Here is a 22,510-nt window from a genome sequence, read left to right as displayed (position 1 = left end):
ATCTGAAAAAAAAGTCAGAATACATAGATGAAAATCATTTATAGTTCATATTTCTTTTAAAAATTATTTATAGCATTTGATTTTTCCAAATACATGTATAGTTTTCAACATTCATTTTGTAAAAATTTGAGTTTCAATTTTTTCTCTCCTTTTATGCCCTCTCTCTTCCTCAAGACAGCAAACAATCTGATATAGGTTAAATATGTGCAATCCTTTCAAACATATTTCCATGTTTGTCATATCATAGCTCAAATTTCTAACATACTTCAATGTTTGTTTTACAACAGTTCTATAAGGCAAATAGTATTCTCTCAGTGTTGCAGATAATAAAACAGACTCAGGGAGGTGATGACTTTTCCCTGAACAAAGCAACAACAAAAAAATTTTTTTCTTTTGTTCTCCTCTTCCAGTATAACATGTCTGATCCAATTTGAAGATTAATAGTTTTTACTGATGCTATGAGAGCTTGAAATTAGATCCTTGCCCTCCTGGCCCTAGCGGAAATACACTTGCCAAGCAAGACTGAAAATTGATCAAATGACCAGCAGAAACTGAAAAATCAATGTCTTGATTTTTTGCCTTGAAAAATCTCCATCTACAACCTCAGTCATTTTTTCAGCCACTGACTCAAGTTACCTTTCCAACCTTTCTGTATAATACTTTCCTGCACTCTGCAGTCCAGTCAAAGTCTTCTTGCTATTGTTTATATAATATTCCATTTCCCATTTCATTTAGGCCTAGGGGACTATGTGTATTAGTAGAAAGTAAGGGGAATAGGCGTAAGATATTTTGTATTTTGCTTGCCCCAAAAAATCCATATCACCATTTCTGTTTTTTAATATAAGACGCTTGAGGGCAGAGATCGTTTCATTTTTGTATCTAATGCTTTTTCATTCATTAGAGAGATTCTGTCATCAGGAATCAATCAGCCAGTCATTACTAACACAGTGTCAGGCACTGTGTTAATCACTTGGCATCCAAACAGAAAAAGGGTGACAATTCCTGCTCTCAAGAAGCTCACCCTTTAATTAGGGGAGACAACACATAAAAGAAATTTCAATGGCAGTGCCAATGGAAAAGCCCAGAAATCCTATAGGTGTGATAGAATATCAGATGCTAAGACCCAGAGCTCCTTGGACTGTGCCAGTAGGTCACACTGTCAGTTTTGGAGGGCAAAGCTTTTTAAATTGTGGATGCAACCTCATATGGGGTATTGTAACTGAATGTGGGGACCACAAAATGATGATTTATTATCAGCAAGTGTTTGATTTGTAGACCTATTTTATATACCTATATATCCAGGGTCATGAAAAAAAATTTCTTGGATGAAAAAGGATTGAGTGTAAAGCTTAAAAAGCACTATTATAAGATGTAAATTTAGGGTAGATGATAAACCTGAAAGGACCTGAGGACAGTTACAAAGCAAATGGCAAAGACTGTTTCATCTCATCTCACTGGAATGATTGCAGTTGGTGAATCCCCATCTCATTCAAGCCTTGTGAGTAATCAAGCAGCTGGGATGGATTCTAAAATCAGAGGGAGAAAAGGGTGAGGGAGGAAGAAAAGGGGGAACACGCCCTTCCCCACTGCTCACATCCACCAGTGTTGATGGGCCTCCCCAATCATTTCCCTTCTACATTCCCTGCTATTAATTTAATGCTCATGATGATCTCACCATTTCAGGCAGCAGTGGGAGAAGGTGAAATATTCTAAGAATGTTAAGAAATTAACACTCTAATGGAAAGAGCATTGCATTTGAAATCAGAGTATCTAGAAGACATGTTCTGATTTTCTTTCCTACTATTACTATCACCTTAGGCATGTTTTTAGCTTCCTTTAACCTTAGGACTTTCATCTACAAAATAGGAATAATAAAAATAACTGTCCTGTGTATTTCATAGAGTTGTTGTGATAGTCTATGTAAAATGTATAAAGCAGTATTATAAATCAGATATTTTGGAAAAGTCAAGGAAGGCAGGAAATGGGATTCCTGAGTATCCTGGTAGGATACTCTGCAATACATGGTTTGCAACAATGGGAAATTAAGTTACTTACCTCAGACTCATACAGCCAAGTACGGTAAATTATGTACAGGTCTTTTTGGTTGCCTCAATAATAGTCACAATGACAAATCATATCAATATTATAATCTTTTTAGTCTTGGGCAATATAGGCAAAGTTTTCTATTATTTTCCAGCGCCATTATCTCATTTGATCTTTAATCTGGCGAGGTAAGTTGTAAAAGAGGCAATCAGAGGGCACAATGAATAGAGCACCAGCCCTGGAGTCAGGTCCTAGAGGACCTAAACTCAAATGTGGCCTCAGACATGTGATCCAGGGCAAGTCACTTAACCCCAGTTGCCTTGCAAAACAACAAAACAAAAGGTAGGTTGTAAAAATATCACCTCCATTTTGTTGAAACTGGCTCAAAATAAACTTGCCCAAAGAGCACATACATCCCTTTTTTTTTTTTTTTTTTAAACTTAGTTCTCTTATGATTTTATTTCAGAGAGTATTCTCACTAGTTGAAAGACTTGAATTGTTGGCAGTTGGGCTGCTGTGTGTGAGTACAAGTGTGTGTATCATTCCAACACACACACACAAACCCCACTTTATAGTTAAAGAAATTAGCTTCCATTGTACAAAAAATCCACAAACATCTCATTAGGATACTTATGTTCTAATGAGGGATAATCAGTGTGCTTTCAAAGCTTGCCTAGAGTGGAGATAAACACTATTTATTTAACCAAGAATTGTAGTGAGCTTCCAGCATGAAGTTACCCTTCCTGATCCTTGTAAACCACCCATTTAGGAAGACCTACACATTAGCCACATTGTAGAGGATTCTGGCTCTTGGCTCGAAGGTTGTCCAGGAGCCTCTTTATTATTCAGATATTTCAGTCATTTCAGTCCAACTCTCTGTGACCCTATTTGGGGTTTTCTTGACAAAGATACTGGAATATTTGCCCTTCTTTCTATAGCTCATTTTACAAATGAGGAAACAGAGCCAAATGGGGTTAAGTTACTTGACTAGAGTCACATAACTAGTAAATGTCCTAGTAGCACCTACCCCCTCCAGGGTTGTTCTGAGCCTTAAATGAAATAAATAACTGTAAATCACTTAAGCAAAATACTTGGCACATAGTAAAAGCTACATAAATAGCTATTTAACAACATCTCTTCTGTATAACAGAGTCCGAGGTGTCAAACAGAAGGCCCAAATTAAATAAAAATGTAATTGGGGAAATATAGAACATAGATAATGTTAATATGTGGTTTTCTAAGTCAGTATGAGTCCACAGGGATCCTTAAGAGTAGCCCTAGTTTCCATTTGAATTTGATACCTCTGTACTGAACTGTGTGCTGAACTTAATTGCCAAGAATGATCCCATCATGACCCAAAACTAGCTACAGCTGGAGCAACATGGAGAACAGTCAGCATCAGGAAGAAGGAGAGAGTGAGTCATACCTGGAGAAGTTTTCCAAGATGGGACATTTTGTTTCAGATAGCAGGATATAGGGGATACACCACTATTTTGGGGGTCAGGAGACCTGGCATCAGAGCTAGAATATCTAAATATACTCTACCTGTTTGATCACAGCCTCTACAGTTTCTAAACCAATTTCGAATTGGAAGGGACCTTTCAGAGACCATTTAGTCCAGTCTCCTCATTTTACAAATGAATAAGCTGAGGTCTATGGACAGCTAGGAGATAGTGGATAAAGTCTGGAATCAGTAAGCCCTGAATTCAAATGGGACCTCCAACACTTACTAGTTTGTGTGACCCTAGTCATCTAAATCCAATTACCTCATATGTATGCTAGCTGGAGAAGAAAATGGTAATTCCGTTCACTCTAATCTTTGCCCAGAAAACCCCAAATGAGCTCATTAAGAATTGGAAACAAGCAAAATATAACAAACTGAAATCCAGAAAGGTGACTTGCTCCAGATTACAATGCTAAAAAGCTAAAAAACCTACCTCACAATGTATAGCCAGGATAGTGCTTTGCAAAGCTTCACATGCTATAGGAATGAGTTGGTCATTATTATTCCAAGCCCTACCTGACTTTAGCTTGGGGCTTGTTACTTATAAATTATTTGAATGGTTATTTATAGAATCTGAGCATTTAATATAATTTACCCCAAAATGCTGTGATGTAGGTATATTCCCCAAAGAAAACTGCCTAGCACAGTTTGCATAGTAGATGCTTAATAAATATTTAAAGATTTGATTTAAGGAACTCAAGAGAATGTCAGATTTTGCACTAGACTTGAAAGTGATTTAGAATAGAGGTTCCAGCCTATAATTCCAATCCTCTGTCACTCTGCTGACCTTGTTTGCATGAGGAAAGTTAAGTGTATCATAAATGGTCCTGGGAAGAAGAAATTAAGGTCAATGTTAAGCAAGTATTAGTCTCTATAAATCAGCACCAAGCTCATCCACCCGAGACCTGAAAAAGTGAAGAGTTTTCAACTAACTTTTCTTTCTTTTTGAAGGAAGCCCCCAACAATGCAGAACGAGTCGAGGATGATCAAAGACGAAGACGTGTGTTTTAACATGGGCATGAAAAGAGCTCCGCCATTCCCCCATTGCCTACAATTGGGAACTCCCAGGATGAAATCCCACCAGAGACCGCCCTTTGTAGAAGAGTTCAGGGGGCCCTTTGCGCAATTTCGGTACGAACCTCCTTCAGGAGACCTGGATGGATTCCCAGGAATCTTAGAAGGAGGTGGGTCTCGGAAACGGAAGAGCATGCCCACCAAAATGCCCTATAACCCCCCTCCGGCCGACGCCACGACTTCCCACCAGTCGGAGAAGGACAAAAGCCACAGCCTCCCTTTGCTCTTCCAGCAGCCCCCCGCCCCTAAGTATGACGCTCAGATGATCGACCTCTGTAACATCGGCTTCCAGTTCTACCGTACCCTGGAGCACTTGGGGGCCAAACCCATCAAGCAGGAGCCCCTCAAGCCTAGCACCATGTGGTCCCCCCCACCTCCCTCACCCTTCTTGTCTACACCATACCCCTACTACCCCAAGGTCCACTCGGGCCTGGTGTTCCCTTTGTTCATGGCTCCTTCGGGCTTCGCCTATAGCCGCCATTCCTTCCAGCCCAAACATCCAACCCAACCGGCCGTGCCCACGAAAGCTGAGAACCAGGAGAGTGAAGAAAGCAAGCAGAAGGTGGAGCGGGTGGATGTCAACATCCAGATCGATGACAGCTACTACGTGGACGTGGGCGGGGAGCAGAAGCGCTGGCAGTGCCCCATGTGCGAGAAGTCCTACACCTCCAAGTACAACCTGGTCACTCACATCCTGGGCCACAGCGGCATCAAGCCCCACGCCTGCAGCCGCTGCGGGAAGCTCTTCAAGCAGCTCAGCCACCTGCACACCCACATGCTGACCCACCAGGGCACACGGCCCCACAAGTGCCAGGTCTGCCACAAGGCCTTCACGCAGACCAGCCACCTCAAGAGGCACATGATGCAGCACAGCGACGTGAAACCCTACAACTGCAGGATCTGCGGCCGTGGCTTTGCCTACCCCAGCGAGCTCAAGGCACACGAGTCCAAGCACGAGAGCGGCCGGGAGAACATCTGCGTGGAGTGCGGCCTGGACTTCCCCACCCTGGCCCAGCTGAAGCGGCACCTCACCACTCACCGCGGGCCCATCCAGTACAACTGCACCGAGTGTGACAAGACCTTCCAGTACCCTAGTCAGCTCCAGAACCACATGATGAAGCACCAAGATATCCGGCCCTACATCTGCTCTGAATGTGGGATGGAGTTTGTGCAGCCTCATCACCTCAAGCAGCATTCGCTCACCCACAAGGTAAGCAGGGAGCTGCAGGAAGCCTGGGCAAAAAAGGGTCCGCCCTCCAAAAATGTTTTTTACAGAAAACAAAAATTTGTTTTCTCCTCCTCTCCCTTCACCTTCTTTTTTGCAAACAACAAATACACATAGTCACATAATTCGTGCAAAATAAATTTCTGCTTAATCAAGTTCCAAAATAAGTTTCCAGCTCCTGTTTCAAGAGCTGGGTGATGTGCTTCAGCCTTATACAAAGGCCAGCCCAACTGGGTAGTCAAGTCCAGATTTTTTTCTTTTACATTTTGGTAGCTTAAAATAAGGGCAGAGGAACAACTGGTGGGGTATTCAGTCTTGTCCATTCTATTTATGCTCATTTGAGATTTTTTTGGCAAAGGTATTGAGTGGTTTGCCATTTCCTTCTGCAGTTTATTTTATTGATGAATAAACTGAGGCAAACAGGGTGAAGTGTCCTTCCCAGTGTCATACAGCTAGTAAGTTTCTGAGTCCACATTTTCTGACCCCAGTCTTGGTGCTCTATCCACTGCACCACCTAATGCCCCATTTCTTACTTACCTATCACATAGTTCTTTCTTTAAATATCAGCTGTCCATAAAAATTAGAATAATTATAGCATCACAGATATAGAGCTCAAAGGGACTACAGAAACCATCTAGTTTATATAAACTCCACATTCATTCATTTATTTTTGAGACTGAGTCTCGCCATCTTGCTTATGGAAATGATTGGGACTCTCAGTCCCAATCAAAGGAAGAACCTGGATCTGCTCCATTTCATAACGATGGAGCAATCAAGTGCCCCCTCCTCCTTTGGAAGACTCAATATATCAGTTGTAAACTTAGTAGACAAAAGTAAATAGTTTCTGCATCTCAGAACTCCCAAGCTCCAGCTATCCACTGGCCTTAACCTCCCCACCTTTTCCATCTACAAAAAGGAAATTGAGCCCCACTGAGGTGAATGATACCTCCCAGGTAGGTTCTGTGATAGAAAATGATCTTCAGAGCTGGGACTGACCTTTCTTTACCCATCCACTTACAGACAAGGAAAGATTTACCCAGAGAGGTAAATAGCATGCCCAAGCTAGCAAGTGGCCAGTCTGGCACTAGAACCTTTGTCTCTTGACTCCTAGTCCTCTCATCCTGACCCACCTCCTTGGCTGGCAGGTTTCTGGTTTAAAGAGCAAGAACACCAAACGAGCTTTATTCTTGGTAATTTCTTATTGTTAATACACCAGTTAAGCTCTTACAGATTCTCTCTGGAGTGAAGTAGACTGCCTCTGCCTTCCTACTTTTGCAGAAGACTGAACTGTCCCAGCCCAATGCTATGCTGAAAACTAATTCAATCCTGTCTACCTATCCTGGAGATTTCAATGTGTAGGATATATTTGAGAACTTCTCAGTGTCTTGATTTGGTTTTGACAGGCATTGAAAGACAAACGAAGGACTGACATGGTTGAACTGGGCCCCAAACTCTGAATCTATTTGGGTTGAACTAAACTGAGTGGCCAATCTGAAAGCTAACCTGAATTGAGGTCTGTTTTGAGCTTTGGAGAGGGGAGTCAAATCTCTCCCACCTTTTTGACTTTAGCTAGCTTTTTTGACAGCAGGCTGAGTTTCAGTTTAATACTAAATGGTCAAGAGAGGCCCTTTTCTGACCAAGATAAAATTTCTGCCTAGTTAGAATGGGTTGCATTTGAAAGATTTGCACAAAATCCAGCTCCCTTTTTGGATCCTCTAGGAGTGGCCACTTTGTGAGTTTTGCATAAACAGTTGCTGCCCTATGTTAACAAAAGGCACCTGTGGATATCATCCAGGGAGAAGGAGTCTTGCCAAATCCAGGAATTCTAGACAAAGGACCTAAATTAAGACAGAGAAGGAGGAGGTGAATAACTCATTTCAAGAGATTTAAAACAGCTTGAAAAGGAGCTGATGGGGGAGTTTCAAACATTCTTTTCTTAAGAATTCTTAAGAGTTCAAGATATCTGGGCGTGGAGAAAGGGAGGAACAAGAGAAGGCCAGATAAAATCTGATTTTTGATAAATTTTTGATAGAAAAATTTACTTTTCTATGTACCTGTTTCAGGTACTTCCAGATTTCTCTCTCTCTGTCTCTGTCTCTCTCTGTCTATCTCAGTCTCTGTCTCTTACACACACACACACACACACACACACACACACACACACACACACACACACACACACACAAAATCATTCTGGACCTGTAGGGCACACAGCATACCGGAATAGGGAGGTTCACATGTGATTTTCATTTCAGAAACAAAATTTCTTTTAGTTCTATTAAAAACAATAATATATACTTCTAAAATGGGCATATCAGCCTTCCTGGTGACAGAATGATCTAGTGGACCACTAGAGTGTATAGTGGTGTGCCCCAAGCCTATGAACAGTGTCTCAAACTGCCTTGTTAGAAAGATCCCTGGGCTGAGTTTCTGATTAGGCCTTAATATTCAACACATGTTAAGTTTCATAGGCAGAGAAGCCCATTTATAGCTTAATTATCATTGGATTTAAAAAAAATTTTCTTTAAGAGAATAGTTATGGCAGTCTTCATATTGGAAGCAATTTTTATCCATAATTTTGTTTTCTTGGGATTTTGTTTTTTTAAAATTTTTAAGAGTATTATGGGATTTAGAATTAGAAGAGATGGTTGCTCCGAATCTAGCCCAGTCAGGAGAAATGGTTTGTCCCAAGATCACACAATTAGGTCAAAAATAGCAGAGGTTGGGTTGATAACCCAATTTGCAATCCTCTTTCTACTATGCCATTCTCAGCAAATATAATCTGGGTTTCACCATATGGGTGATTCTGGGCACTTATATCTACCTCTCTGAGCCTCAGTTTTCTTATCTATAAAAGGAGTATAATAATGCCTATTTCACAGTTGTTGTAGGTTCATATGTGATCTCAGATGTAAAATGTTTTGCAGACTTACAGGATTATGAAATGTGCAGTGTTGTAATTTTAGGATGTATCTACAGAGGAAATCCTAAGATGTTAGGATTTTTTTTTTCATCTGTAAAATAAGGGAATTGGTGACATGATCTTTAAGGTACCTTTCAAAAAGACTCTTATAAATTGGAGTTTAAAAAGAAATGAAAATTTTAAAATATTTTAGAACACGTTCAGTGAATTAAACAAATGTTCTGATAAATGATTAACAGTTATCTCTGAGAAAGAGAGAAAAAAGAGAGAAGAGAAGGAAGACAGCAGTGTCAGAGGGAGGGAGGAAAGGAGAGAATGAATGGGGAGGAAGGAAAGAGGCAGAAGAGACACAAGAGTCAGACGGGCTGGTCCAGACAAAATTGTTACTGTATATGGAGAAGAAATATAGCAACAATGGATGAGTGCTAATCCTATAGACAAAATGACCCATCTTCCAGAGTTCAAAACTGGCTTCAGAGACTTACAAGCTATATGGTTCTGAGCAAGTCACTTAACTGTTTGCCTCAGTCCTCATCTGTCAAATGGCTAACTACTCTATCTTTATCAAGAAAGCCTTAAATGAGATTAGACATGACAAAAAGATTGAACAACAAAATGCATATATAAATATGTTTATATCTATATATACTCTAGACAGACTTTTAAAGTTTAATCTGTATCATTTTCTTCTTCCCTTTCTTAAACCTAGGTAATCAAGAAAACATTAAATAAAGCAATAATTTGTAGTGTTTTCTGATTTCTGAAGTGTTAAATGCTCACACTGAAAATTTAATAATCTACTTCAGTACCATCTGGCATCAATACCCCCCCTGGTAAAATAGAAATGTACTTACATTTCTTTTGTGATTTTAAAAACTCATTATCTGAATACTCAATAAAAACTTTTCCCCCCACATTAGATTTGTTACTCACTAAACATTTATTTTTATTAACAAAATTAAAAAGGATGAATTTCTTATCTTTCTTGCAGCTCCAAGTTCTACAAGTTTTATTTATTTACTTATTTATTTTTGCAGATGAGCTGGCTTCTATATTTGGCATATTATCTATCTACTCCCTAATTGTGGATTATTTCTTTTAGTTATCCTGAAAATGGTACTTTCTTATCATAGCCATTTTATGGAGGAAATGTAGTCATAGGTAGTACTAATAGTAATAATAACAGCAGCAAGCATTGATATAAGACTTTAAGATTTGCAAGCAGCCATGTGTATTAACTCATTTGGCCCCCATATCAGTCCCATGAGGTAGGTGCTTATCACTCTTTCCATTTCATGGATGAGGAAAACTGAAGATTTGCCCAGTGTCACACAGCTCTCAGTTGAGAGCATCATTACTTAAGCACTCAAACACTTCTCCTGATTTGAATTCTGTTTTGTTCTCTATCCATTCCCCATCCAGTTGCCTGGTTACATACCTTCTCCAGGGACACATGGTAACTAGTGGATTTTTGGATGTGTTTGGATTTTAAAGCTGTCAAATTACCTGTATTCTACTTAAGTTGTTTGTGCTTTATTTTTAATGATAACATGGAGGTGATGCCATAACATGCAAATAAGTTAGATTTAAGTGAGGAAGGGCTGTTCAGGTGACTACCTGCTTCACTTTCTCCTCCAGAGCTTCTGGATCCAGCGGCAAAATATAGAACAGGGCGAGTGGAAATGGTCCTTGATGCAATGGCCAGTCTTGGCGATGGGGATTCCAAGCCAGAGAATACCACGAGATTATAAGCTCCCTGGAGAGCTCTAGCACATATCTTTTCTGCTCTGATCCCCCTGGTCTTTTCCCAAAGCCTTGGTTATCACAAGATAACCGATATATTGCTATAACATTAGGACTTTGACTACAAGACTGGACCTAGTCAATTAGCTAACCAAATAAGCTTTTATTAAGCACTTACTATGTGCCAGGCATTATGATAGAAAGAGAAATGAAAAACCCTTGCCTTCAAAGAGGTTACATCGATAGAGCTTACAAACTTGAGAAATTGTTTGTTTGGGTTTGGGTTTTTTAAAGCTCCCTTCCTCCCAATTTCAGTTCCCAAGATTTATAATGGGTCAAGGTCTCTCTAAAAAGGACTTTTCTTGAATGATGACTAGCTGGGGTTAGCTCATGGCCAAACCCTAGTTATGAATCCCAGGAAATGTTCTCAGTTGAGAGCATCATTACTTAAGCACTCAAACACTTCTCAAGAAACAATGAAACAAGAACAACTCTTTCCATACTGTTTTATAAACCCTAAGGGTGGTCCCTTGCCTTGCCAACTTTTTTGGAAATCAGCAGTTTATCTCTTTTAGAGGCTCAGGAATCATGTCCTCATTATCTACAGTGGCTGAGGGTTGTGAGTTCAAAAATCAAGTTAGTAGTTCATTCATTTAAGAAATATTTATTAAATGAATATACTTTGCAAAACGTTTATCTAGTCACTGAGGGGTCTCTGGAGATGAATTAGGTACCAAAGGCCACCTTATCTGGTATAGTCTAATAGTACATAAACTGGGATTTCATTAATATAAGGAGCTACCTAGATAGGAATTCCCTTTACTAGTACAGTTAGCAGGTTAAGTCTAAGGCTGTTTAATGGATAAATTGCAGAGATTATCTGAGTGCCAGTTAGGTGGTGTAGTGGATACAGTGCCAAAAGTGAAGTCAGGAAGATTCATCTTGCTGAGTTCAAATCTGGCCTCAGACACTTTCTAGCTTTGTGACCCTGGGTAAAACATTTCTTCACATCAAATGAGCTGGAGATGAAAATGACAAACCACTCCAGTATTTTGACCCCAAAAAACCCCAAATGGAGTCATAAAGAATCAGATTTGACTGAACAACAATAAAATTCTCCCACTTTGCTCCATTCTTGCTTGTAAATAATACTTGTAAATAATACTTCTTTAGGCTCCTCACCTCTGTATCCCCAGCTGCCCAGCAGTGTTTTACAGATAGTGGGCAATTAATGATCCGTGAAGAAAGATATGAGTATTGAGAATTCTGGAAGTTTTACTTCCTTTCTGAGAGCTCAGGAGAATGCTGTCACCCTGTGGCATGAGATCATCCCATTTTTGTATTTCTTTCATGGAGATGAACTTTTATAGCAGTTCTTTTCTGAACAGACTTTTCTGAAAAGAGTGGACTTATCAAAGGAGGATTAACAACATATTTTATTTTACCCAATGATGTCAGACTGTGGTCTGAAAAACAACAAAATCAATACCTTTTCTTTTCCTCTAATAGTCTTTCTCACTGAGATTTCCCAGAAGAAGGAGGTATATGACAATTAGTTGCTCCTTTAGTAGGGTGACCTTTAAGAAAAAAAGAGGGAGGGGGATGAGGAAAATGCCATGCCATAGCATATGGAGCCCAGCATTAATCATCGAAAATTTAACGTTATTTATTGAGTCCAGGAGCAAGCGGTAGCCTTTAATCACTCTATTTGCCTCTTTGCAGGGTGTAAAGGAGCACAAATGTGGCATCTGCGGGCGGGAATTTACCCTGCTGGCCAACATGAAGAGACATGTTTTGATTCACACCAATATTAGGGCCTACCAGTGCCATCTATGCTTCAAGAGTTTTGTGCAGAAGCAGACGCTGAAAGCCCATATGATCGTGCACTCGGATGTGAAGCCTTTTAAATGCAAGGTCAGGAGATCCTGGGGGAAGCAGAAGGGTAATGGAGGCTGAGAGCAGCTCCATCTGTGGGTGGAAGTAAAGGGTCTAGAACTAACCTTTAGTTTTGGGGTTCTAGAAGAGGAATCATGGAATTGTGTATGGCATTTGAGGTCTGGGAGGGAACTTGGAGGTCCCTGCGTCCATTTTTTTCATGGTACAGATGAAGAAATGGAAATTCGGAAGCATTTAAGTGTCGCTCAAAATCACATGCAAAATCAGCAGCAGTGCTAGAACCATAATTCCCTTTCAGGTGTGAGTGTGCAAGTCATAGCAGACCCACATGGCCTTCCCTGTGTGATGAGCACAAGGTAGTGCTGGGTCTGTGGTACAGATTATTCTGGACAAGTTGCTCAGCCACTCTGAGACAGTTTCCTTCTCTATAACTGAGATCCATTTTGGAAGGGATGCTGTAAGCCACCAAATAATCAGCAAGCATTAAGTACCTACTGCCTCTATGTTCAGGCACTGGGTTAGGGATAGAAAAGCCAAAAATGAAGGCATCCTTTCTCTTGAGGAATGGGTCTGTTTTCTTTCTCTCTCAGATAATTGCATGTATATAAGTTGCCTCTCATGATAGAAGGTAAACTCCTTAAGTTTACATGTCTATACATACACACATGTGATAGGTAAGTAGATAACATATAGCATGTAGGGGCAGCTAGGTGGCGCAGTGGATAGAGCACCAGCCTTGAATTCAGGAGGACCTGAGTTCAAAAGTGGTCTCAGACACTTAACACTTCCTAGCTGTGTGACCCTGGGCAAGTCACTTAACCCCAGCCTCAGGGGAGAAAAAACATAGCATGTAATCATGTGCTAGATGTGAACATTCGTAAAATATGTGGTGTATATATGTATACTTACATATACATATATATATATATATATATACATAGCATATGATTGTATGCTATGTAATACATTTATAATGAAGAAATTAATATAAAAATATTAAAAATGTTATTATAATGATACTAATACTTATTCTTGTTTCAACACAGACCTCTAGATCTTGAGCTAGATAAAGGGCTCATTGAGCTTCTTAAGTGCACAGGATCTGAGGGGAAAGGAGAAAGTTATTGTCACAATGTGGGACCGGGAAGGATAAAGTGGGGTGTGATCCAAAACTCTTTGGAGAATTGGAAAAACTCACTCAGGACAAAAATGACAGCTGTATCAAAACCCCAGCACTAATGTTTAATGCCCTCTAACTATTCAGTCTTGTACCTCTGTGCTCTACTTAGCCCTGCCTCCAGCATGGTAGTACCCACTCATAATTACCTTCCACTGTCCTCCCCCATCTACATTAATATACATCCCTGGAGGACACTTCATCAAGGATTAGTTTCTTCAATTTGCTTTCTAAACTAGTGACTGAGACTCACTATTAGTACCTCACAATATTCTAGGTCATTTGCTCATTTACCACAAATCAATGTCTATTTGGGAGAACTTTAGTCTGTTTAAGGAGCTATGTCCCTTGCAAGGGAGTTGAGGGCAAGGTGCTATAACTTGCATTCATATATTCAACAAAAATTTATTAAGCCTATGATGGACGGAGCAAGTGACATGTTGAATATTGGCAGGAGGTAAAAAATTTAGTGAGGCACAGTGCATGCTCTCATGGAATTCAGTATAGTGACCGAATTACATAGAGAATTGTAAATACCCCATATAACATAAGTTTAATTCAAAACTATAAAACCAAGTTCTGTATAAGATCTGAAGAGGAGGGTTATGACAGACAAAGGGGTCAGGTCTTTACAGACTTTAAAGGGTGAGTAGGAATTCAAGAGATAGAAAGATAGGAAGGGATAGCCTTGGGGACAGCATAAGCCAGAGGAGGGAAAGTATATGTGTTCAGAGAGCAGAAAGAAATCGAATTTGGCTAAAATATAGATTTGAATTTAAATGAAATAGCTTCTTGTGGGCCATATTGACTTAGAAAAATTCAAATGTTATCTTATATTTATTTTGTTAAATATTTTCCAATTATATATAATTACATAATGTCTATAGGTCCATATTATATATGTATATATGCATATATAGGTATACATTACATATGTATTATAGTTCAGTCATTATATATGTATATATGTGAATGTGTGTACATATATACTCATGCCATATGTATAAATGTATATATATAGAATTTATTACATATCATATATATAAACACACATTATATATATATATATATATATATAAAATGTAAACATTTCCCAATTATATATAATCTGGTTCTGGCAATACTAGGGAGTTTTGGGTGAGAAGTTTAATACCTCTAGTGTAGATTATGAAGAATGAAATAATATTTGAAAAGTTTAGAAAGGTGCCTAATCATAGTGGAGCTTGAATTTATTTTAGAAACTATAGGGAGTCACTGAGGGCTTTTAAGTATGAAAGAGACATAGGTCTAGGCATAAGGAAAAACATTTTAGCAGTAGCCTTAAGGACCAATTGCAGGAAGGAAGAGATTGAAGGTAAAAATACCTCTTAGAAAATTATTGTGATCAGGTAATAATAGAAGGCCCATAGTGTGGTGACAGATATAGATTGGGGTGGGACTAGATATAGATTTGTAGAGATGGAATTGATGGGTTAGCAAAGAGACAATGACCCCAAGATTGTAGACTTGGGAGATAACAACAAAATAGTGAAGTCAGAAAGAGGAACAATTTGGGGGGGGTTGCGTGAGGAATTTTAGCGGGGTTATTAAGCTTTTTTGGACAAGTTGAAGTTTGAGTTGCTGTTGAAATATCTAAATCAGTGAAGATACAGATCTAAAGGTTCGAAAGGGAAGGACAGTCTGTCAGTATTTATTCCTAGACATGGTAGCTGAGGCCATGAGAATGAATGAGATTGCTAAGGGATAATATCTAAAGAGAGAAGAATTTTAAGGAAAGAACCTTCAGGAAAACCCTCCTTAAAGAGTCAGGAAGAAGATGATAAATTGTCACAGAAGACAGAAATTGTTAGAGAAGATGATGTCTTTAAAATAAAAGGAGAACAGAGTATTGAATGGGAAGGGATGATTTATTGTGCCAAAAGCTGCAGAGAAGTCAAAGATGATGAAGAGGGAAAGGGGCTGTTTTATTTAGTCATTATAGTTGTTCAGTCATTTTTTCAGTTATGTCTGATGCTTTGTGAAAATCACTTTTCGTGTTTCCTTAGCAGAGCTATTGGAATGCTGTCATTTCCTTCTCTGGCTCATTTTTCAGATGAAAAAAATTGAGGCAAACAGTTAAGTATTTACCTAGGATCACACAGCTAGTAAATCTCTGTGGCCACATTTGAACCCAGGTCTTCTTGATCCCATACCTTTCACTTTAGCTGTCTTATTTAGTCACTAGGAGAGACTTTTGTCACTCATTAGTGACTTTTGAGAAAAAAAAGATTTTGCCAGACTGATAAGGACAGAAACCATATTGTAAGGGGTTCAGGAATGAGTAGTGAGGAAATAGAGGTAGAGAAAAGAAACATAGGATGATAGCTAAAAAGGAGAATAAAGCAAATGAAAGTTTCTTTATGGATTGAGGGCATCTAAAGTGTTGTGGGGAAATAGTAAATAATCAATAAGGAAGAATGACAGCAAGTTTTTTTTAGAGTAGGTAATACGTCCTAAAGACTCTTAGTTCTTTCCATTTATCCTGAAGCTGCATCCTTAAGACTTCAGGGCTCTACCATCTATTCAGCATGAAGCTCTTCTATGGGCAAATAGGTGGGGACCACTCTGAAAGCAAGAACTTCACTTTTTCCATTTCCCTATTTAGCCATAGTAAATGTCTTATAAATGTGCTTTTTTTTTTTTTTTTTTTTTTTTTTTTTTTTTGGCCCAGGGTCACACAGCTAAGATGTTAAGTATCTGAGACTAGATTTGAACTCAGGTCCTCCTGACTTCAGGGCTGGTGCTCTATCCACTGAGCCACCTAGCTACCCCTTATAAATGCTTTTTCATTATTTTTTTTAAGGAAGAGGGATTAGGATCAATGACAAAAACAGAGAAATTAGCAGTCATGAATAGAGATTCCTAATTAAGATGACAAAGTGGAAATCTAAGAAGATCAAAGGAAGAGTTGTAAGTGCTTATATTAGTGTTCTCAGGGAAGTAATAACCTATATAATTTTCTTTAAATATGAAGCCTGAGTTAATGACTGGGTAGAATAGAGAGAAAGGAAAATTTTAGAACAAACTTGTGAGAATTGGAAAAGTGAGTCAACAAGGTTAGAAGAAAAGAATTTAAGAAGTTGTGAGTTCCCAACTGAGATTGGGTAAGGTAAATTTGAAGTAAGTGAATTCAGCTCAATTTCATCAGTGTTTTGTTGACTTGGTAAAGGGTCAAAAAAATCAGGTGATAGGGATTAGCAAGGTCTGAAAATTTGAAGGTGGGACACCATAGAAGAAAAGGGATTTTGAGGTGATATAATAATAAGCAACAATTATTAAGCATGTACTATGTGCATAAATAATGGACTATCCAAGGGATACAGACAAAAACATTTCCAATCTTCAAGGAGGCTCTATTCTTTTGGAGGATACAATGTAAAAATATACAAATAAGCCAATTTAAGGAGGAATTCAATACTAGGATCCACTGGGAAGAAGAAAAACTTCATGGAGAAGCACAAAAGAAGTGACCATTAGTACTTTCTACTAAATGTAAACCCAAGGAATATTTCTCTTATTGACACACATGGGCTAAATTGAAGCCACTCATTGAAGAAACTACAAAGGAGTTTTCAGCCCTCCATCCATGGTACTGGACAGCAAGAATCTCTCAATTTTTAGTCAAAATTTCTTACTCTCTTGGAGAAAAAGAATAAAAAAATGGAAAGAGCAAGATAGAGAAGATAGAATGCAGATAAGCACATTTATAGAACTATTCACAAAAATTAGTGGACTTCTTAAAAGGTGAACTGTTAAGACCTAGAAAATTCTGGGGAAGGTTCCAGACTATTCAGCAAAAGGCAAAACATTAACATTATCAGGGTTATCAATAATTATATAAGCAAATGGAACTGATTTCATTGTTCTGTTAAGTAGGGAGATTTTTTTCCCCCCCTGAGGCTGGGGTTAAGTGACTTGCCCAGGGTCACACAGCTAGGAAGTGTTAAGTGTCTGAGACCACATTTGAACTCAGGTCCTCCTGAATTCAAGGCTGGTGCTCTATCCACTTCCGCCACCTACCTGCCCCAAGCCAGGAGATTTTCTAGCAACCTCCAGGACAGCCATGCCTAAATGACCTTTACACTGATATTATAGAAAAATTGCAGTCTTAGAAATCTAATTGATCCAGTCTCTTGATTCCATGAGAAGACACAACTAAACTGAGCAATGAAAGAAGCATAGATGAGGAAGGAGTGCATCTCTATCTCTATCATAGATAACCTATGCAAAGGCAAGAGATGGAAAGTCAAGTTTGGAGAGGAGCAAATAGATCAATTTGACTAGAAGACAGTATAAAGGGGAAGGAAAGCTGGAATCAGATTGTGAAAAGCTTTAAATGTCAAGCTGAAAAGTTTGCAGATTATCATAGAGGCCAGTAGAAGGCTATTGAATGGAGTGAGAGCAGGCCAGATAGATGGGAAAAGGTTTTTGCAGAAAGTCTTGGTGGTAGTAGAGATGGTGAAATTCTAAAAGATAGTGAGGTCTAAAGTGGGCAAGTCATTTCATAATTGAAGTGCAGTGGAGAAGGAATTCTTTGAAGAGATGAAGATAAGATCTGAAGTGCTCTTTTTAGTATATATTTTTTTCCTTCTCTGGAAGGCATACAGACTATACAGTATTGGCATATGAGTATTCCCAGTATAAGTAGAATAATTTAGGGATCTAGTCAGTTATAACTAAGCCCCTACTCTGTGCCACACACTGTGCTAAATGCTGGAGATAAAAATATGAAGAAAAATAGTCTCTACCCTCAAGGAGTTATAGGTTTTATTTACTGATGTCATGAAACCCCATTCAGACATCTAGTCATCTTAATTCTGTGTGTGGTTGCCTTTTCAGCTTTAAAACAAAACAAAACTGGAGGGAACAGAGACTAGGCCTGGGGGGCTTATTTCAAAGAATTCTCCGGTATAATCACTGTCAGGAAAAGGAAGAGGAGGAAGTGAATGTGGAGAAAAGGAAGAAGACAATGGCAACATTTAATTTGTTTTCCAGGGATACTTTTCTTGGAGGATCTAAATATTTTTTTTGGAAGATGGAAAATTTTCTCTCTGTTAATATTTTACTAGTAGATGGAATATCATTAGCAATATCACCAAACTACATTGTAAAAGCATGGCTTATAGATATCTAGGTGGCTCAATAGGTAGAATGCTGGTCCTGAGTCAGGAAATCTGAGTTCAAATTCAGCCTTGGACACATACTAATGGTATAATCTGGGTAAGTAATTTAACCCTGTTTACTTAGTTTCCTCATCTGTAAAATGAGCTGGTGAAGGAAATGGCAAACCACTCCACTATTTTTGCCAAAAAAAAAAAAAAAAACCCAAAAAACTAATAGGATCACAGAATCCAGCACAACTGAAATATCTATACAACAAGCAACAAGGGAAGCTTGTGCTCAGCTTTAGAGAACACTTATCAAGACAACTCTTTTCCTGCACTGATCATTCCTGAAATAATAGGAGAAATGGGTCTTGTGTGTAGGGGACTTGGAGGGGCAGGAGAAAGCATTAATTTATTGCATCTGCTCTCTGTGGCATTCTTTGTGTGTTCCTAGTGATCTGAAAATCCTTTAACAAGCATAATCCATTCGAATTTAACGATTCCTTTTCACATTTGATGGTCAGTGAGATTTGAGTATTAGAAATCCTAGCTCTGCCATTTGATAAGTGTATCACTTTGGGCACGTATTTTGACTTCAAATACACCTCAATATTTTAATTAATAAAATAGGATTCAATACAACAAGCATTTATTAACATCTTCTCTGTTCCCTAATGCTATGCTAGGCCCTGGGATTATAAAGCAAAAATAACTTTTGCATTCCTACCTTATGCTTTCATAAGAATTTTATCTGTATGTATAAAGCACTTTTTAAAAATTATGATATACTTTACCCTACTGAACCATTTCCCCTAGGCTGCCAATAAGTAACCAAGTCCTTCCCTCTTGACAGGGCTTGCTATATCTTACAACAGAAATTCTTTTCCAACACAAATGCCCCCTTTAGGCTGAATCACCTGGCAGTGATGAAACAACACCTGGATTCTCTATTCCTCTTCTTTCTCCTTCTTCACTTTGTTTCACATCAGAGCCTAAACCTAGTTTGCTCTTGGGCTTTAATATAAATGATAAGTTCCTAATAATTATTCTACAATTAACCATGGAGTGGATGGATTTCACTGAATGACCCACAGGGGAGCACTCATCAAACTTGCAATTCATTAAGAATAATGCACCTGCCTGCCTACTTGGCTGCTCACCTTATTCCTTCCCAGACCAAGAGATGAGGTGAAGCCAGGTAGAAAGGGTTTCTAAAACTGGCAGGAAATTCCAGTCTAATGAGTCATAGGGAATCCAAAGAAAAGTGCAGAGGAGATCTAGGATGGGTGTGGAGCAATAAATATACTGTGATCCAAGAGGACCATGGTGGAAGCCAAAAGGAACTCCTGGGATGTGCATTAATGTGGGACATCAATATTTTGTCAGTGGGGAGTGGACTTAAGAATCTTTTTTTGTTTTGTTTTTTGTACATATTTAATTTTCCCCCAACTATAAGTAAAGATAATTTTCAACATTCATTTTTGTACAATTTTGAACTCTAGATATTTCTCATTCCTTTCCCCTCCCCAAGATAGAAAGCAATCTGATATATTATATGTGTACAATCATGTTAAAGACATTTCCATATTATTCATGTTGTGAATCTGAAAAAAGGGAAAAAACCATGAGAAAAACCAAAGTGAAAGTACTATGATTTGATCTGCATTCAAACTCCATAGTTTTTCTCTGAATGTGGATTGTTTTCCACCTCCAGTTTCTTTGAATTGTCTTAGATAATTTTGTTGTCGAGAAGAGCTAAGGTTATCATAGTTGATCATGACACAATGTTGCTGTTATGGGATACAATGTTCTCCTGGTGATGCTTACTTCACTCAGCATCAGTTCATGTAAGTGTTTTCAGGTTTTTTTTTTAATCTTACCTGTTCATTATTTTCTATTGCACAATAGTGTTCCATTACATTCATATACCACAGCTTGGTCAGCCATTTCCCAATTAATGGGTGTCTCTTCAATGTCTAGTTCTTTGCTACCACAAAAAGAGCTACTATAAATATGTTTGTACGTATGGGTCTTTCCCCACTTTGTATGATGTCTTTGGGATATAGACTTAGTAGTGGTATTGCTGGATCAAAAGATATTCAATTTTATAGCTCTTTGGGTAAAGTTCCAAATTGCTCTCCAGAATGGTTGGATCAGTTCAAACTCCACCAAAAATGTATCGGTGTCCTGATTTTCCCACATCTCCTCTAACAATTATCATTTTTATTTTCTGTTATATTAACCAGTTGAGAAGTGTGAAGTGGTACCTAGAGTTGTTTTTTAATTTGCATTTCTCTAACCAATATTGATTTAGAGTATTTTTTCATAAGACTATAGGTAACTTTAATTTCTTCATCTGAAAACTGCCTGTTCTATCCTTCGATCAATTGGGGAATAGCTTGGATTCTTATAAATTTGAGTTAGTTTCTCAATATATTTTAGAAATGAGGCCTTTATCAAAAACACTGGCTGTAAAAATTGTTTCCCAGATTTCTGATTTTCTTTTACTCTTGGTTGCATTGGCTTTGTGCAGAAGCCTTTTAATTTAATGTAATTGCAATTATCCATTTTGCATTTCATATGTTCTTTCTCTTATTTAGTCATAAACTTCTCATTTCCATAAAGTTTACAAGTAAATTATTCTTTGCTTTTTTAACTTGCTTATCATGTTACCCTTTATATCAATTGACATAAATGTCAATTGACTTGACTCATTTCTACCTTATCTTGCTATGAGTTGTGAGATGTTAATCTATGCCTAGTTTCTGCCATACTGTTTTCCAGTTTTCCCAGCATGAACTTAAAAAATGGATCTCAAAGGAAGAGAGTCTACAACATTCCTTAGTTAGAACACAATAGCTATATGACTCTGGGCAAGTCATTTAATCTTATTTGAGACCTGGTTTCTTCATTAGTAAAATGTTTATAATCAAGCATTAGTCTATTTCCAAAGATGATTAGGGAAAAAAGGAAAAGAACCTATATATTCTAAAATGTTTATAGTAGCTCTCTTTATTGCAGCAAAGAACTGGAAATTGTAGAGATCCCCATCAATTAGGGAATGGCTGAACAAATTATAGTAAATTATTATAATGGAATCATTTATAAGAAATGATGAACTTGATTCTAGAAAAATGTGGAAAGACAATAATGAAGAGTATAAAATGAGCAGAATTGAAAGAACATTGTATATAGTAAGAGCAATATTTGTTTTAAGACTGACTTTGAAGAATTCACTTGAAGAAAGATACTTTCTACATCTAGAGAAAAAGAAAAGTGGGAGAAAATTTACATGGTAACTATTATATTTTAAAGGAATAGCAAACTGTACATAATAGATTTGTAGTTTTACCTGCAATTTTTATAATACTGTTATGGAAATGTTTTTTATTCCATAAATTAAATTTTAAAAAAATCACATTTGTAGGGGCAGGTAGGAGATGCAGTAGATAGACCACCAGCTCTAAAGTCAGCAGGACCTGAGTTCAAATCTTGCTTCAGATACTTAACATTTCCTAGCTGTGTGACCTTGGACAAGTCACTTAACCCCAATTGTCTCAAAAAAAAAAAATATATATATATATATATATTTGTGCTATCTCTTGTAAGACAAGGACTTTGTTAACCTTGAAGCATTAGATAAATGGATCCTTCTTCACCATTAAATGCTTCCTTGTATCTTGACCTTGTGATGGTCTTTCTGCCTTTTAATGTATATCACAATAGAGAGAACCCAAGATTTAGAATCAGGGGACCTGGATTTGAATCTGGAAATAACATG

At 38.1% G+C, this 22,510-nt stretch overlaps 1 protein-coding gene across 6 annotated transcripts in view; it reads left to right on the top strand.

Moving 5' to 3' along the window:
- The window catches only part of ZNF366 (zinc finger protein 366), a 107,828-nt gene that overhangs the window by 61,799 nt on the left and 23,519 nt on the right, over positions 1 to 22,510 (top strand). For all 6 annotated transcript variants that reach the window (XM_074282234.1, XM_074282235.1, XM_074282231.1 and 3 more), the window contains 2 exons: positions 4,499 to 5,831; positions 12,235 to 12,426. In XM_074282234.1, coding sequence (XP_074138335.1) covers positions 4,512 to 5,831; positions 12,235 to 12,426 — 1,512 coding nt within the window. In that variant the 5' untranslated portion in view covers positions 4,499 to 4,511. The remainder of the gene's footprint in view (positions 1 to 4,498; positions 5,832 to 12,234; positions 12,427 to 22,510) is intronic.

The sequence above is a fragment of the Sminthopsis crassicaudata genome, chromosome 1 (assembly GCF_048593235.1).
Source record: "Sminthopsis crassicaudata isolate SCR6 chromosome 1, ASM4859323v1, whole genome shotgun sequence".
Lineage (NCBI taxonomy): Eukaryota > Metazoa > Chordata > Mammalia > Dasyuromorphia > Dasyuridae > Sminthopsis > Sminthopsis crassicaudata.
Note: the sequence above shows the minus strand (reverse complement) of the source record. Positions and strands in the feature narration are given on the sequence as shown.